General features: G+C 39.6%; 1 protein-coding gene across 12 annotated transcripts; it reads right to left on the bottom strand.

The window, feature by feature from the left end:
- Nucleotides 1-812: 812 nt before the first annotated feature.
- LOC133124294 (cell surface glycoprotein CD200 receptor 1-B-like) lies at nt 813-18763 on the bottom strand. 12 transcript variants are annotated; one of them, XM_061235372.1, is made up of 12 exons: nt 15156-15877; nt 14611-14664; nt 14131-14436; nt 11733-12008; nt 10430-10536; nt 9212-10037; nt 8580-8639; nt 7151-7456; nt 6309-6593; nt 4486-4600; nt 4073-4124; nt 813-1878 (listed from the first exon to the last, which is right to left on the bottom strand). In XM_061235372.1, the coding sequence occupies exons 6-11, from the start codon at nt 9270-9272 to the stop codon at nt 4088-4090; spliced, it is 864 nt and encodes a 287-aa protein (XP_061091356.1). In that variant the 5' UTR covers nt 9273-10037; nt 10430-10536; nt 11733-12008; nt 14131-14436; nt 14611-14664; nt 15156-15877; the 3' UTR covers nt 813-1878; nt 4073-4087. The 12 variants fall into 12 exon arrangements, with proteins under 12 accessions (XP_061091356.1, XP_061091355.1, XP_061091357.1 ...); XM_061235371.1 differs by having other exon boundaries at nt 813-1875; XM_061235373.1 differs by having other exon boundaries at nt 815-1713.
- Between the last annotated feature and the right edge of the window lie 132 nt (nt 18764-18895).

The following is an 18895-nucleotide window of genomic DNA, read 5'->3' as shown; positions in this document are numbered from 1 at the left end:
TTGATAAATTTGATGTACTCTGGTGCTCACAGTGCTATGATATATAGCGGGGGCTTTATTATATGGTTGTGATTAATATTGTATTTCAATACTACATAGACAGAGGCTATGCATATGTCCCTCCCTGAATGGTCAATCCATCTCCCTGTTCTGTCATCACCAGTCTTGGTGTTTGATGGCACACTTTCATTCAAAACCCTCATCAAACACATCTGCAAGACTTCCCTTATTCATCTCAAATACATAGCCAGACTGAAGCCTTCCCTCTCCCAGCCAAATCTATCAACTGCCTTCAACAGTGCTGCCAGAGTATTACCCCTATACTTGCCCAACAACCCTCCCCATACCCCTTTTATTATTATTATTATTATTATTATTATTATTATTATTATTATTATTATTATTATTATTATTGCTGATATCAATACATTCAGACTGTGCTTAATATATTAATATTGAGATTAATATAATCAATGTATGATGGGTATAGCACCTACAAATGACAATAACAGGACTGTGATCTTACATGGTGCATTGAATCAACAGCCAATCATTTTTTGGTTCTTGGAATGAACCAACAATTGTGTAACAATTGTGTAAACATTTCACATTCAATACATCTCTGAGCTCAGACGAGAAGTAGTATGCACTGAGAGCTTATATTAAACACAATCATCATGTAAATGACTGAGAAACAGAACTAATTTTTCAGCATATTATCTGATAGAAGTGTACAATGGTATGAGATTAACAATATGACAACTCAAGAAATATATCACTCAATATCACACAGATTTTAATTGGATTTTATTTGATTCAAAAGAAAAACAGAATGTTTAGCGAACTCAGTCTGTTGCTTCTTCTTCTATTGCATGCAAATTAGGTGACACTTCTTGTAAATTTGTCAGGTGGAAGTTGGGTATTTCTCTCATGAGTTTCATGTTGAAATAATCTCCCTAGAGAGAAGTAGTTTCTCATGAGACTGAGCGGCTTGGGAAGACTTGGAGAGTAACACATATTTTTGATTATTATATGTTTGGGACAAAACCCCATCATTTGTTCATTTGCCTGTGTACTCTACAATTTCAGATTTGTAATAAGGAAAATCACATGTGGTTTAAATGCACATTGTCAGATTTTAATACATTTCAGGGAACCATAATGTTTGGGACACAGCATGAAAGTACTCATCTTGCATGCAAATACTGCAGCAGTACTTGGTGGGGGCTCCCATGGAGCGTTTGGGGGTCAACGTCCTGGGCCCCTCCCCCACCACTGACTCTGGGAATCGGTATGTCCTGGTGGCCATGGACTGTTTTACCAAGTGGCCAGAGGCATATGAGTTCCCCGACCAAAGTGCGGTGACTACGACTAATGCCCTAGTGGAGAAGATGTTCTGCCGGTTTGGGGTGCCAGTAGAGCTCTGCAGCAACCAGGGCTGGAATTTTGAGGCCCAGGAGTTCCAGGAGGTCTGCAACCGGTTAAGTGTCAAGAAAACCCAAACGATCCCCCTCCATCCTCAGAGTGACAGGCTGGTGGAAAGATTTAACCGCATCCTGGCTACACAGCTGGCTATCCTGACTAGCCGTCACCAACGTGACTGGGACCGTCACCAGCCCCTGGTGCTGGATCGGTGGTGCAGGATCCACCCAATGCACGGCCTGGTGTTTTTCCACCCAATGCACGGCCGGGAACAGAGGTCACCACGGGGGTCTGCAGAGCAAGGGCAGTGGGAGTGTGAGTATGCCCAACATCTGCAGGAGCACCTCCGTGTCGCCCATGACTTCTCTCGTCACACACAGGCCATTTTGCAAATGCGACAGAAGAGGGCGTACGACACTTTGCCCGCGGTGTCAGAGTATGGGTGTACACCCCCTGCTGCCAGAAGGGGAAATGTTAGCGAAATATAGGTGTGGTTTTCAAATGCAACTCTGAATTTATTGTCGGTCATGATGTATTTCCCAAAACACATTCATAACACTGAAAAATACATACTAATCTGTTTTTTGTTGTTCTTTTTGTTATTCTACTTTGTCAAAGTTCCATGACACCCTCTGCACGGACATGCAGGATCCATCACCACTCCATGTTCCGGAACCTCACATTTAGCAAATTAAGCACTGGAGGTAATGTAACATTAAGCAATCTCTATATCTGGTCAGTTTAGTAAATGGTAAATGGTTAGCATTTATATATCACCTTTATCCATTGATGCTTCTCATTCACCCATTCATACACACACTCACACACCAACAGTAATTGGCTGCCATGCAAGGCACCAACCAGCTCGTTAGGAGCATTTTGGGGTTAGGTGTCTTGCTCAGGGACACTTCGACACACCCAGGATGGGTTCGAACAGATTTCTGTTCTAGTGGTAGCCAGGCCACTCAGGCCACTCAATGGCCATCCAAGTCTTGTGACTGTACCAGTGCAGTCACACTTCCTGAAAATTATAGTCATCAAATGTTTAGGAATAGGAAAGTACCTGATGTTTGACACATCTTGTTTTGCAGATTCAAGAAGGAAAGTTAAATTATTCCTATGCTTCCATTAAGAAGTTGGTGTGTTTTGGTACTAATGTATGTTCTCATTGTGTACACTGTTAATATTATTTTCGTGAGATCATTGTCTTGCTGCATAATACAATTACACGTCAGCTTCAGCTCATGGACAGATGATTTTCTGGTACTATAGAACATTATCTCTGATCATCCAGGAGCTTTATTTTTTGATATTTCTCTTGGTTAGCAGTGGTATCTACCCAGCCGCTCTCCCATGAATCCCATTTTTGTCTAGTCAATTATCTTTCTTATTGTGGACTCAAGAACACTGACCATAGCTGAAGCTAGAGGCCTGCAATTCTTTGGATGTTCTTCTGTGATCTTCTGTGACTTCCTGGATGAGGTTTAGCTACACCCTTGGAGAACTTTTGGCAGGTCACTCCTGGGAAGAATCACCACTCTTTCAAATGTTCTCCGTTTGGGGATAATGGATCTGTAGTTTCGTGTCCCAGACCCTTGGAAATGGCTTTCTAACCCAGACGAATGTATTTCAACAACTTTTTTTTCTCAAGTCTTCTGGAATTTCCTTAATCTTGGCAAAGTATGCTGTGCTTGTAGAAACTTTGTGGTGACTACTTTGCTGTGATGATAGGGATCAATATGAGTGAGGTTTAGATTCAACAGGGATGGTTGCAATCAAGCCTGGCTGTGTTCAATCAGCTGAGTCTAATTGATAGAGTAACTAAGGGGTTACATTTTCACATGATTGATATGGGTGTTTGAAAGTTATTTTCATTAAATAAATGAAATAATTATTTTAATACATTTTTATGGCACTGAATTCATTCCATTATTTATTTATTTTATTGGCCAGTAGCATGTGGGGGAGGCGGATCAAAGTGAGTTTCTAAAGAACTTGTGAAACCTGTAAAGCTGGTTTTTAATTTTTGTTTCATTTCCCAGATTCAGCATGATAATATACAGTCAGCAGTTCTCAGGAAAAGTCTTTACAATGTGATATCTATTTTTATCTAAAGTGTAACTGTAACTATTATTTATTTACAAAGAAGCAAACAATTGCAATTGATATTCAGTTTCGACATTTGCAACATGATTTCAACTGATTGCTCATTCAAGTGGTCTCACTGTTGCTAAGGAGGCTTTTTTTTTGCTGTGGTCCCCCAATGAGTTTGAATGAAATCAATTTCATTTTCATTATGACACGGAGCTGTGAGCTTAGGAACTAGGACCCTGGAACATGACAACACACTCAGGAAACCCTGGTGTTTTTCGATCGCCTGTGATTATTGTTATTTTTTTTTACTCTGGGCTCATCAGACTGCAGTATATACCTGCAAAGCACATGCTAAATTTAATTAAGTATGTCAGGTTAAGTATGGATGCATGTGGCAAAGTAGTATGTATATTCCATTCAGATAAGGCAACTTTTCTGTTCATGAGTACTAGTAGCTCATTGTTAGGCATATTGTACATTATATGTACAGTGAGGACCATATTTCATTGGACAGTGACATGTTTGTCTGTATCAGGACTGTGGAACTGTGGTTCACCTGGGACCTCTGGTCTCATCTATAGACATGGCATATGGGCCTCCAGACTGTTCTATGGAAACAGAAGATAGAGAAAAATCTATGTTTGCACATGGGAAGACAGTGCACATGTCATTTCCTGTCATAGCTGAGTGAAGAGTAACGTTTTTAAGGGGAGTTTTGTAGATTGTTTTACCCAGAGGAACTTACAAAATAGGAAAACCTTACAGTACATTACGGAGTTGGAAACAAGCCTGGGTCTCCCACCCCACACCAGTGACATTACCATATTGCGGACAGTTCAATTCAATTACATTTTATATGTATATTACTTTTACCAGAGACACTGTCATGCATTGTAACTGAGGTAGAAAAAGACCTCCACCTGCCAGGACAAGGCACTGCACTATTGAGAAAAAAGTTTAACCTCATACCTTCTTCTTCGAACTGATGTTCTCACGATGGAGCATGCAGTCAGAAATCCCAACAGCAAAATGACAGAACAGACAGAAAGGACGCTATACTGCAGGGTAAAGCTGGCTGTAGACTCTAGAAAAGAGAAAAAGATGGTATTTCAGTGAGACCACGTTTGTGCCTGTATGTTGCCTGAGCAGCAACAAACACTTTGTTCATTTTGATTTATAGAACCCAGAGTCTTCTTCACAGAACTGTTCACATGAATATATTGCCGGCCAAAACTTGCAAGGAACCTCCAGCATGCTTCACTGTTGCCTGCAGACACTCATTCTTGTACTGATCTCCAGCCCTTCGGCGAACAAACTGCTTTTGCTACTGCCAAATATTTCACATTTTGACTCATCAGTCCAGAGAGCCTGCTGCCATTTTTCTGCACCCCAGTTCCTGTGTTTTCATCCATAGTTGAGTCGCTTGGAGATCGGAGGTATGGTTTTTGGCCTCAATTCTTCCATGAAAGCCAGTTCTGACCAGACATTTCTGCATAGTAGATGGGTGTACCTAGGACCCACTGGTTTCTGTCAATTCTGAGCTGATAGCACTGCTGGACATCTTCTGATTGCGAAGGGAAGTAAGCATGATGTGTCTTTCATCTGCTGCACTAAGTTTCCTTGACCGACCACAGTGTCTACGGTACTCAACGTTGACTGTTTCTTTGTGCTTCTTCAACAGAGCTTGGACAGCACATCTGGAAATTTATGCCTGAAAGAGACCTTGCTGATGCAGTATAACTACCTTGTGTCTTGTTGCTGTGCTCAGTCTTGCCATGGTGTATGACATTAAACTGTCTTCAGCAACCTCACCTTGGAAGCAGAGTTTGGCTGTTTTAACCCTCCTACCCAGCTGTTTCTGTTTCAGTTAATGATTGTGTTTCAACCTACATATTGATGATCATCATTAGCTCCTGTTTGGTATAATTGGCTAATCACACACCTGACTATATGCCTACAAAATTAGTACAAGTGTACCTAGAAGAATTGATAACTATTAACATTCTATTTTTGAAAGTATTCTTACTTTACAGCATTTTTATCACACCTGCCTAAAACCTTTGCACAGTACTGTATAATAAAAATATCTATTTTTATTAGTTCTGAAGAAGGTTTGCAATTCTGAAATAATCAATTGAAAGTCTTTGTTACAAATGTATCCTGAATTAATATAATGCGCAAGTATCTGATCTAGCCAACATAGAGAACTGCACTAGCGCCACCTAGTGGCAAGCATGATGCAACTCAAGATACTTGCGATTTAAGAAAGTTTCAGAGAATTAATAAGCATCGTAGTCACCCCAACGGAATCCGTAAAGAAATATAAAGGTATTTAAAACATTGACACAACCTCTCTGTAACAGACTATGGTTACAGTATTTGAAGGTCCTACATGAGATCCATATAACTCCTCCTAAATAGTGCATTCATAAGCACAACATAAGCATTCATGAACATGTATGTCAATAACCACAAATAAGGATTTTATGTCAACATGGACATGCAGCAGGTGACATTAACATGACATACCAAGCAAAATGACATATGGATCTTGTCACTTGCTGCATCTTACAATATGTAGGACCCAAGCGTTACCAATATTAACTGTGTGACTTACTCCCCCCAGAATACCAGTAGTAGGCCTACTGCAAATAATGGTTCAGTTGTTACACTTAACATTAACCCAGAATGAATTTTCCAGCTGGCTACAATTACAATTAAAGCAATAATTAAAAACCATAAACATGCAAATCCACCAGTAACCATGACTGTCTAACCTCTAATCAATGTACCTTCATGGTTTATAGCTTGAATCGCTTCAGTGTGACCCTCTCCCCAGCTGGGATGTGTGATGATGCAGCTGAGGTTTCCAGCAGAAATGGAGTCAGGGAGGATCAGTCTGCTCTCCACAGTGAAGGAGCCGTCCATGTTATTTTTTAAACTCTGAGTCACACTGGAGTTCCACCTGTTTCTCCAGGAGATGGAGGCAGCAGGTTTACCACCTTCAGCTGAACACACAGCCTCTCTCTTACCATCCCTGAAGTCCAGCCTGGTGGATATCTGTGGGGAAACTGTGTCTTCGGAACAAAAATGGAAGGAATTTTTCATCTTTTATTTTAGCTGTGACTCCAAACAATCTACTTCTCCAACAGAAGCTATATTTCAGTTCACCTATGGTCCTTGGAATGAAAAACCACTGCTCTAGAGCATCTGGACATTAAGTCATGAGAATTCCATAAATATTATTTGTAATAATTTTTTTTTTTTAAAGACCTATTACATTATGAATGAAGATTAGGAATGATGTTTTCCATCGATTCCATTAAAAGTCCAAATGTCTGACCAGTTTTAGGAGTCTTGAGATATGTAATGGTGCACCACCAAAAAGGCCTCATCTTCAGAAAATAGCAATTTCTAAGAAGAAGAAACTGGCCTTTGTTTTATTAACAAAGCACAGTACCCAGAATTTGGCAGAGCTATGTTCCATCAAAGTTTCAGCCCTGTCAGACTGACCGTGCCTCAATATTATAAGGCTTGTGTAATTTCGACTATTTGAAAGATAAATCAGTCTCAGTATGAATCACACAACATGTTATTTTGGGTGAGGGCCTTGAGCAGAATGGAAAAATCTCACCTCCTGCGGACACTTTGATTTCCACCGAATAGCTGCCATCCCTGTACACTGCCTCACAGTGATAAAGTCCTTCATCTGCCTTTGAGAAGAGAGGGATGTGCAGATAGCTTCCCCCACTGCTACTATTGTTCAGCACTTTCCCATCGTTACAGGTGTCATGGTCCGGCACACCGAAACCAGATGCTATTATGCATGTGCCTCTCTCAGTGGTCAGTTCCCAGATGGTGTGGATCATCTCGTTCCAGGTCTTGTTGGTACATATCAGATCAACACTGCTTCCCAAGACACAAGTCTCACTCCTGAACTCTAAATAAATTCATTGAAAAAAAATAAAAAGAAACATTACATTATTTGACATATCATCCACTCATTTTACTCGATACTAATACAGGGTTCAGTTACTTATTCAAGGTTACAATGACAGCAGTCAATTATACCCTTATACCCACAAAGCCAGTTCCCTAACAATTATTCTCCACTTTCTTTTTGCCATCCCACACGCAGTTTCTGTCTCACTCTTGGTTTACATGGCTGTCCCCTGGGAGCTAGAAAGAAAGCTAGTGTTAATCAATGACTGCCGAATGAAAGTGTTTATCTATTTCAATCTAGCATGCAAACATTCGCCAAATTTTTATGTATTTTATTTATTTATTTATTTTTTACCCACATGTACAGCAGTACAATTGTTAATGTTGTCAAGTATACATTTTGGAATAACTGTATTGTTGAACATTCATGTGAAACTTTATGTGTTATCCTTGTTTTGTAAATTTCAGAAAGAAAATGTTCAAAACTCACAGCTGCAAACTGTGACAATATGCATTAATGAGTTCTTATATGGACTCGGTTTGGTTTCTTAACTCAGACCTTTTACATTATTATTATTAATGTTATTTGAAATTATTATAAATAAATAAAAACCTATTATATTATGAATGGAGGTTAGGAATGATGTTTTCCATCAATTGACCTTTCATGTGAAAACGTACGTATGGTACGTATACAATAAATACAAATAAAGCAATTTCACAGTCCTAAGTTTGCTTTTATATCCATTCTCATATGCCAGGCTTTTTGAAAGATGGTTTGACCACACTTTTTTGTTGATTTCAACACAGAAGATCTCAATCATTTCCGAAGTGGAATAAAAAAGTGTATTGCTCAGATTTGATATCATCCATTAAAGCCTACTGGTGTTTTGTGACCAGCTTGCGTCAAGTGAATCCCCTCATGCGCTAGTTATGGTGTTAGCAAAGTGGCACTGTGCCAAAACTCTATGAGACCCTGCATGCTTTGATTGATACACCCCCTCATTTACAATACATGCAGCTTGAAAATGCAAAGTTTCCTGTTTTCTGTTTCAATTTAAATTCTGGACTGAATAACCATCCATATTACACAGAACAATGTAAAGTATAAAACACATTACCCTTCAACAGTGGTCTGGTGGATGTAGAGTCTTGGGACTTTGTTGGTATGGCATAGCTCCCTGAATGTTTGAGATACGAGATAAATGCACTTATTACCTATTTGCATTTTATTCTGCAATGTATTTGTTTACTGATGTAAAAAACAGTCAAGCTTTCAGTTTCTCCCTTTTTTTAAATATATACTTTATCAGGTAATGTAGTTATTTCTCTCATTTACAAAAAACCTCTCATCAAAGATGCATTTTAACGTTCAATCCAAACAGCACAAAGTATGGAATACTAATTCATTGGTAAATATTGATTTTACCACTATGAAACTTAAACACAAATGTAATGTTGTTTTAGGTATAGATCTACTGAATAGGTATGTAGAACAGCCCAAGAAAATCTGGATTGTATTATGTGTCGGTACACAGAAACATAAACACATGCAAGCACATTATATACACTTAAATTCTCACATCCTGCTTGAATAAATTTTTTTTGGTTTATGTATCGTGACTTGAATGTTCTTGTCATCAATATATTAAGCAGTCATTTCTGTCACAATCACAGCATGAGTGCAATGCGTGCAACTTCTCAGCTCAAAATATTACATCAACCCTGGAATATATGCCAGTGATTTCCTCACCTAAAACTGCATGCAGGAGAAGAAATAAATCCATGGCAATGTTGTCTGTGATCAGAACCATTTAAGAAATACCGAGTTCATCAATGCTGGGGAAAAAAGAAGAACAGAAGGAAGGAAGAAAGAGAAACTAAAGAAAAGTGGGTCCCGAATGCATAACAGGAACTTGTTTGCACCTTGCTAAGATTCTTTTGAGGACAGGAAGTGCACATCATTGGTAGGATAGGTGGAGATTCTGCTTGTTAGTTGCACATCACTGAATTCATATATGCAAGTGAATTCAGTCAAGGTATTGCATTGCATTAAAAAAAATGCAAAGTGAAAGTTAAGGGTAAAATAGTCACATTTGGGCTGAATGTCTTTATTTCCTCAAGGAGCTGGAGTGTTAACTCTGGATATGGGGGGTGTTGAGTCCTTGGTGTCGGTATAGAAACTGAGAGTGTGTCAATTCCTATAATGCAGATATTTTTTGTATTTTGTCAATGGCAAATGTTTATTTGGTCACATTACAACATCATGGATGGAATATGTACGTAGATGTAACCTAACTACAAACAAACACAAGAAACAAACAAACAAAAGTCATTCAACACTCAAAATCGATACTTCACTATTTTTACCCCAGCCACTGTAAAGTTCAGTGTTCTAAATTAAATGTTATATTTCAAAATGAACTGTGTCATTGTTCCTCCTCGTAGCCCCCCTCCCCCAAGTAGCCAGTCTCTAAATTTCACTCTCCTATCGTCTGGCCTTGGCTGAATTGTTGTTTGTGCGAAGGTTTGATGATGGTGTAAACAGTCTGCAGCCCATGAATCTCCACATTTCGAGACTGCAGGAACCAAACAGGATATGAATAACCAAACAAACAAATTGCAACAACAGTTTTATATTTGCATAACCCTTTATCTTTATAAGTGTATAACTCTCATTAACCTTTCAGGATAGTCCATGATTTCCCCCAGCACTTTCACAGGAGTATCTTTATATTTTTTCTATTGTTCATTTAATAATTTGTTGCTCATTAATTTAGTTTTTCACAACTGCACTTCTTGAACTTGTTGTCTATCTGGGGACTTATCGGGATTTACTGCACTTTGAACCCTGATTTTGGTATTTTTGCTTGCATCATAAATCGCCCTGGATAACAGTGTGTGTGAATTGCCAGTTAAGTATATTAATCTATGAATTCACAGTGAATAGGATCCAAGGGGATAATTATACCTTTTGGGGAATCTTCCTTAAAATACAAAATACAGCCAGAATCGCCAGGGCAATGATAACACAGCTTATGTAGATTCCAAGTTTCTTCAGAGAAAAATGTGGACCCTCTGGAAAGAAATGTATTAACATTTCAATGAATGGGAGACTAAAATCAGTTATGTTTGTAATTTGGAACATTATGCACTCTAAATGGTTTTCACAATAAAGATATACAAAAGAAAGACCAACAAGCTGATCACAGGAAATATAGAGCATGTCTTCTCTGTCATTAGAACAAAGCTGTCATTTAGTATAATGAGGTACTGAGGAACAGTATCTAAGCATAGTACGTTCCCAAGATCTACTGAGCCTAGGTGAGCACATAAAGATTAAAGTGACTGTCATAATAAATGTTAAAATACGAATACATTTTCACAGAGGGATGTATCCACTACACATCTATCATGAATCTATTAAAAGTAATGTAAATACCTATAATACCACACATTTAAAGTCAGATATCATTTCTGTACTGAAAGCAATGTCCGGATTGAATGGGCGTGGTCTGGACTGCCTCACCACCCCACCTCCCTCCTTAGCTCCTCCCAAAATGCACCACCCACAAGTAAATTGTATTGGAGAAGGAGGGAGACTGAGAGAGGGATAAGGTTGGTCAAGGGATTAAGAGCTGAAAAACAGCAAGATGGAAACTTCACAAATAAATGCGCCCCTATCGAGATTCGAACCCTGCATGTTTTGAGGCAGCGGTGTTATCCACCAAGCCACCATGCTGCAACATAGCTCATGCTGCAAATATATATCATGCTCAATAAAAATCTATATACAAATCTCATGAAACTATGGGAGGAGATATGTAATGAGATTAAAACATGTATTGGCCATTAGGTCAGGGAATTCTTGATGACCCTGACCCAATAGCTGGTAATAATCGTCTGGTAATAAAATTAACTTCACACAATCCCCACATAGGAATAGATGGAAATGCTTTGACAGATATAAGTTGATATTGCAATGCCTTTGATTTCTCTAATTTTGCTGATGGTAAATACCACTCAATGTAGTCTGCAGCCATTCACAGATTTACCTTTACAGTCACTTTACTGTAACACTACAAAACAGTTCACTTTTCTGAAAAGTGCTGCTAGCGGATCCGTTACATTTTTTGTTTATCACTACATCTAAGTGTATGAATAATAACTTTGTGGCTATCAGGTGGTATGTCCAGTTATATTGTGCTAATAGTCTGATCTGATAGGTAGGTACATTACAGCTCTGACCTGAGACTAGAGATCATTCAATGTACCTCTATTATCTTGAGTGGACATAAACCAATGGTTCTCTCCCCAGCTGGGATGTGTGATGATGCAGCTGAGGTTTCCAGCAGAAATGGAGTCAGGGAGGATCAGTCTGCTCTCCACAGTGAAGGAGCCGTCCAAGTTCTTATTTGAACTCTGAGTCACACTGGAGTTCCACCTGTTTCTCCAGGAGATGGAGGCAGCAGGTTTACCACCTTCAGCTGAACACACAGCCTCTCTCTTACCATCCCTGAAGTCCAGCCTGGTGGATATCTGTGGGGAAACTGGGAGAACCAAAACCAGTTGAGTGCAGAATTTCTTCAAACTAATTAACTTTTTATTTACAATATACAAGAAATTGTAAATGGTCTCTAGATGCAGAAACTGTAATGACCCTATTAATCGCTACATAGCTTTTAATTATGTAACACACTTTTTCAGAAAATAAATGGATAGAGTTATAGCCTGATAAACCTAACAAAACAGTTTCTCCCTAACTTTGTATCACAAAAGCCATTACGTTGTTGAGGACCCGGCCCTAGGCCCACCTGATGAGAGATTGACAGGGATGGGTTAGGCAGGAATGCATTGTTAACCCCTCGCACACGCCATTGAGGTGGTAGCAAGAACGCCCGTAAGAGGAAAAATATGTGGTTCAGAGCTAATGAGCAGCCCTAATTGTCAGCAGAGGAGTCTGAAGTCGGGGGACTTAGATTTAGGGTTCTAGAGAGCAAGGTTAAAGGTCTGACTGAGGCCATGCGTAACATGAATGTATAATAACATTCTTGGTTGAGAAGTGTGGGCTTGCTCCTACAGGGGAGGAGCATAATGCCTGGTTAAAGCAAAAAGATGAGGAAAACAATATAGATGATGGGGAAATGATAATCTGATCATTTATTGGATAGATTCAAAGGACTGACTGTAGAGGAGTTGGGTGATGAATTACACTTGGCTATTAATTCGATGTCCTTTGTAGATTTCTTAAGGCGCCACAAGAAAGTGCACCTGAAGAATGTATTGAGATGGTGGAAACTCCCTACTGGAGGGGTATATGACGTCAAAGTTTGGAGAGAGTCCAAGGAGAGATTATGACAGGGAGACAAATAACAGTGATGAATAGGCTCATTAAAAAAGTTGCATAAGAGCTAGTGTTTTCCCATTCGTACTTCTGTACAAGTTTCAGGATATATAAGGAGTGAGCTTTTAGACGTTAGAAAGCAGAAAAGAAGAAAAAGAAGAAAGAAGAAACCTTCTTAGGATTTTGCTGTTGAAGATGTTGAGGAGAGAGCAACGCAGGACAGCTATAATCAAGCTGGAGTGGCGCGCTCCCTCTGCGCGCCACTCCAGGATATGGATATGGAGAACGGAGTGATGTACGCGGTGCGGACTCAGCCCAAGAGTTGTGGCAGCGGGATTGATGGTGAAGAGGTGTTCATGCGCATCCCTCATCATGCAGAAGAGCTGGTGAAAGAGTTAAAGGGCAAACCAATGCAGCTGTTCAAAGAGCTCGTCAACAGCAAGGAGGAGGGATCAAATCCCGCAGAAAACGAGATGGCTATATTTAGGGCATGGGTGGTAATTATAATCTATATTACTTGTAAAAGTAGGAAAAGTAGTACATAGAAGTTTAATGTTATAAGTTTCCTTTCATTTTTATGTCTTTTATTTTTCAGTAAGATACTATATACGATACAAATAAGTAGTAGACTTTAGGGGTGTTCATACCCATTGTATTAATGGAAGTTCAGTAGTTTTTATCTCCGTGAAGGGGGAGCCATAGGATAAGGTAAAGAGCAAAGAGGATGGTGGATATTTGAAGGGTGTACCTTGAATTTAACATCTGGTGGAAAGGTGAATTAGAAAGAGCAAAAGGGGTTATATGAATCTTATGTGAATCAAGTATGTGATCAGCAAACTGAAAGATGATATTTAACCTGTCAGCTGTATAACTATTAAGTATATCTGACTATAATCATATCTGAGAAAGGGTCTTTTAGAGGAATACAGTGAATACAGGAAATCATATACCAGATTTGCATCACACCGCTTCACTTTGAGACTGGGCTGGAAGTTCAGTAGAACTTACCAGGGCTCCAGGACGTTCGAAGTACTTAAAGGAAAAGAGAGTTCGTCCCCGAGATACCTCCTCGTGGGGTACTGCTCGTGGGAACGTGAGGTCTGAGCTCGGCAAGGGGTCCGTGGCTCACGACAACGTAACCTAGCATGCAGTATATTCAGCAGTCACAAAAATTAATAATATTGGTAAAACATTTTCTTTAAGTGAATGACCTATTTTCTTACTGATGGAGATCTTTGCTCCAAGTAGTTTGCATGTTGAAATACATAAAATAATTATTTCAAATGTCTTTACATCCCAACTTAACAGAGGGTGAATTGGTGTCTTACCTCTGGCAGATACAGTGATGTATGCTGTATAACTTGTACCTACATAGGCAGTTTCACACTTATAAATTCCTTCATCTGTGTCTTTAAAAAGAGGAATGTGCAGGTAGGATTCTCCATTAGTTGTGTGGCGCAGGACCATTCCATTCAAACAGTTGTCAACAGGAAGTTTGTCTATATGAGCTGCTATTGTGCAGAGGTTTCTATCTTTAGGGATCTCCCAGGTGGTGTATATCATCTCGCTCCATGTCTTATTTGTACAAGAGATATTAACACTCCTTCCAGTGGTATAGTTTTCACTCCTGTAGTCTGCAAATGTAAATGAAGACATTAATAACCCCACTTATGCGATCCAAAGGCAGAAGATCATTTATCAGTCTGATAATTTCTTATTTTCATTGTGCCAGTTTCTAAGGAAACAGGACTTATTTTCCTGAACAGGGTGTTTTGGTAGAAGCAGAGAGATGGTACATTGAGAATTACCAGTTAACAGGGGTTGTGTGGTAGTATAAGTGCCTATGGAGCTCATGGACTGTCCTGAAAGGGTAATGAGAGTTATGTTGCATTAGTAATAGGACATATTTATTAGATTTTCCCTAGGCATAATACATTGTTATTCACTTTTGGAGAGCTGTAGGTTGTGAAGGTTTTTGTCATTTCTCACCAAATAATTGAACAATGAAACCAGTTATTTGGACCTGTATTTCTGATTTTCAGTTGAAAACAAACCAGCCAAACTGCAGCTCTCCAAGAGAAAGGGTTAACACTGCTAATGTAAACAAATATGAGCTGTGTCGGATGCCATAGAGTGTTTACACTCCTAATTAAAGAATAACCATGATCTGAAATTAAGGAATGTATTCAAATAAAACATTGCATCTGAGTGAATAAGGACATTTTTGATTTTGAAAAAAGAATTTATCAACAAATTCTTGTCTCTTTTTTCAGATGTGTGAATGTTCTTAGTGCTCAAATAATGTTTGTACTTTGATATCATCATGTAAACTACAGCAATGAAATTGACTTACCTTGAACCAGGCCCACAATCACAACTGAGAGGAAAGCATAGGTATATTGTTTGAAAACCATTTCACCTGGCTATAGCTCACTTAAAGCAATGGATGAAATATATATTAAACCCTACAATTAACCAGGAAATCCAAAATAGTTTCTGTTCACTATCTCACAAGTGAGGGGGGATTTCTGAGAGGAAGTGGTGTGGTCTTTCAGTTTGTTTGCTTTCAGTTGGGTGTGACTTGCATGTCTTGGTGTTTGTGCAATTTTGCTAGGTGTGTAGCCTAATTTGTTATCATGTAAGAAGAAACTGGCCTGAAACTTTGCACTGACATCTTTACATTGCACTTATCAAGAGCAACTACACAGTAGAAGAGCACCTGAGTTAGGTGAGCAGCATTTGCAGACCAGCATGTGTATGTACACCATCATTAAAACAATACCAGCTCATTTTTGCCAAATGTACAAACCTTTACATAATACTACAAAACAATGCATATTATATGTAAACAGCAAATGCATATTAATATGTAAAACAAATCATAGTGTCACATTGCTAAGATCAATATGAAACCATGAAGCATGCAGGGTAACAATCATAAAGTTATTTAATATTAGAAATCCGTCCTGGTGGAGGGATGAAGAAAAGTAAAGTATTAAGAAGATGCAAGATGAACCCTCTCGGTCCAAGGTGAGACGCTGTGTGAAAAGCAGGACAGAGTGTGCTCCTATTTTCTTTCGCAGTTCTTGCAATTTCCAGGAGAAGGAGACAAAGAGCAACAATTGGAAGAGGTAGAATTGCAATTGACAAAAAAACAGAACTTACCATCCAGGCAGTCTGCAATATCCAAAGTAGGGCCTCTATCAATCCCTGTTCTTTGTAAGAATTGAATAAACTACAAATCGATATTGATCAGCTGCAAAATGATTAGGTTAAAAAATTTGGAATCTAGTTAGCCACCGTGTGCTTTCTGTGAAGTGGCACTCTTAGAGTAACAGGAGCCAGGCAGGTTTAAAGCCAAAAATTGATCCTGAGATACCAGGGTCAGTCAAGATTAAGTAGGCATGCGAATGTTTCATACCATAATGTAAAAAGGGTATGTCTTTTGATTTATAAAGGAAATGAGACAACGGCCAATTCTCTCATGTCACTGCCATAACGGCAGCAAAAACTGCTTTGTGGAGTTAACAATTCACACCCCACATCATGGGCGACCTGTGGCTTAGTGGTTAAAGTAAATGACTGGGAGACGCAAGTTCAGTGGTCCTAATCCCGGTCGGTGTTGGCACAATAAGATCGGCACAGCCGTTTGGCCCTTGAGCAAGGCCCTTGCCCTGCATTGCTCCAAGGGAGGATTGTCTCCTGCTTAATCAACTGTACGTTGCTCTGGATAAGCGTGTCTGCCAAATGCCAATAATGTAATGTAATATAACTGAGGTAGAAGAGGGACATATTTTACTTAAAATTGTTTTACATTTATTTTTGTACTGTTTTGGGCTACATACTATATACTTTGGTGGCAGTAGTACCACTCTGCCTTCCGCTCTTTACTGGTCCGGGCTGACCAAGAAGCTCCACAATAGGGCCAATAGATTCACCTTCGTTTATCTGACTCCATTTTAGAATAATAATTTAGATTATTTATCCACATTAGGTAGATTTCTTATTGATAATTTTGACTTGATCGCTATAGGAATCCTGTACTGAGATTTACTCTCCGAACAGTCCTCTGCTGGTACCGCCGCATGTCACATCGCGCGTTATGTGCACGTCTCACGAACTGACTAGATATCTATAGTCATCACAGAGGTCGCAGGAATAGCTACTCTTGGGTATATCTGTTTACAGCCTAGGGACCCAAGCAGACCAACCTAGCTACGGCTGTGCTCGACATGAATGAACTACCACGCGGAGGCGAGGGATTTACCAACATAGGTCTACGGGTGCTATACGCCGTGATACATTAAGCGTAAATATTCATCCTCCCTAGACCAATTCGAGGGGGTAAACCAAGCATTCCCTGTATAACATTGAGTGTCAGTAAGCGAAACCACACAGATCAAGTTTTAACAATTTATTTTACCAGGCAGGTTACATACGTAATTAAACACTAGTTCCAAATCAAAAAAGCATTACAATGGAAACCAAATTACGGAGTCTTAAAAGTCATACCTGGTAATAAAAGCTACATACGGGAGTCTGGCTACAGACACCCTGTATGTAGAAATTACGTGCACGGTGTGCACGGGAGAGACGGATTGCATCCTCCGGGATTGCTTAGTTTACTGTCCTTAAATCCAAAATCTGGCCTTTGATGTTAACCCTAAAAATGGGTCACCCATCTGTAATTTGGAGCCATGCCTCCCCAGGAAATGCAGGGGGGTTGAGGCACATGGCTTTCACTGGGGCAGAGCTCCACACAGTTTCTCCCTGGTTCCTGGTTGGTTATGATGTCCAGGGTTTGCTGTTGCAGAAAGAAACCATTGCACCAGTCGCACTGAAACAATCAGAATAATACCAAACATGAATATTATCTAAACTGACTTTGTCATGAAACAGCCAGTGCTGTACACATCATTTAGTGACTGAGTAAAGAGGGAGAGAGCAATAAAGGGGGGTCGAAGGGAATAATGGGCCCAACACGCCGTGCCCTCTGAAACCTTCCCGTGCCGTAAAGGATGTTGCCCCGTCGTAACGAGTTTCACGGCTGGAGGCCTGAGTCTTCCCCCACAGGCTCCTGCCCGTATGGGTGCGGAGATAGTGGGGGTCAATGGTGCATGCTCCTGGGGTTAAATTACTTTACAGCCACATTTTGCCACAATAACAGAGGAAGCCAGCTAGCTGACCAGCCCTGAGTGATAATGCCAGATGTTAATCATTTCCATCTTACAGAAAGCTTCCAGGTATGTTTGTTTCATAAGAAAGTAAACACTTGTGTGTTTGAAGTACATAGAGGCAATGAATGCTTCTCTACCACATTGAGATTTTTTTGCATACTATGTAGACGTGAAGGAAAATAAAAATATAGAAATGGACTTGCATTCTGAAAAGATTGTAAAAGACGTGGGTGAGTGTGTGTGCATGCATGTGGGTGTCTCCCTGCATGTTTGCATCGGTGTTTCTGAGCCTATTTAGGTGTGTATACATGCATGTGTGCATGTACATTGTGTGCATGTGTTAGTGTGCAAATGTGCAAGCATGTGTGCATGCACTTGTGTGTCTGTGTGTAGCAGATAGCTAGAAGCGTATGCGGAAGAACCAAAAGAACAGGATAGAAGAAAATAACTAAACCCCTCACCTCTTGCTTTGAAAATATCTTTAAAATCATCTCTCTCTCTCTCTCGTGCTATTTTCTGTCTCTGTTCCTTGTCAGCTATAGGTTATTAAGCAGTCATTTCTGTCACAATCACAGCATGAGTGCAATGCGTGCAACTTCTCAGCTCAAAATATTACATCAACCCTGGAATATATGCCAGCGATTTCCTCACCTAAAACTGCATGCAGGAGAAGAAATAAGTCCATGGCAATGTTATCTGTGATCAGAACCATTTAAGAAATACCGAGTTCATCAATGCTGGGGAAAAAAGAAGAACAGAAGGAAGGAAGAAAGAGAAACTAAAGAAAAGTGGGTCCCGAATGCATAACAGGAACTTGCTTGCACCTTGCTAAGATTTTTTTGAGGACAGTAAGTGCACATCATTGGTAGGATAGGTGGAGATTCTGTTTGTTAGTTGCACATCACTGAAATCATAT

The sequence above is a fragment of the Conger conger genome, chromosome 3, assembly GCF_963514075.1.
Source record: "Conger conger chromosome 3, fConCon1.1, whole genome shotgun sequence".
Lineage (NCBI taxonomy): Eukaryota > Metazoa > Chordata > Actinopteri > Anguilliformes > Congridae > Conger > Conger conger.
Note: the sequence above shows the minus strand (reverse complement) of the source record. Positions and strands in the feature narration are given on the sequence as shown.

Excerpts from the sequence above, each read along its gene's own strand:
- LOC133124294 (XM_061235362.1), bottom strand. The coding sequence starts at position 18,691 with ATGGTTCTGATCACAGATAACATTGCCATGGACTTATTTCTTCTCCTG. Across the intron at positions 14,665-18,440 it reads AGATATTTTCAAAGCAAGAG|GACAGTCCATGAGCTCCATA; the intron begins GTGAGGGGTTTA and ends TTACCCTTTCAG. Across the intron at positions 12,009-14,130 it reads CATCACTGTATCTGCCAGAG|TTTCCCCACAGATATCCACC; the intron begins GTAAGACACCAA and ends TGGTTCTCCCAG.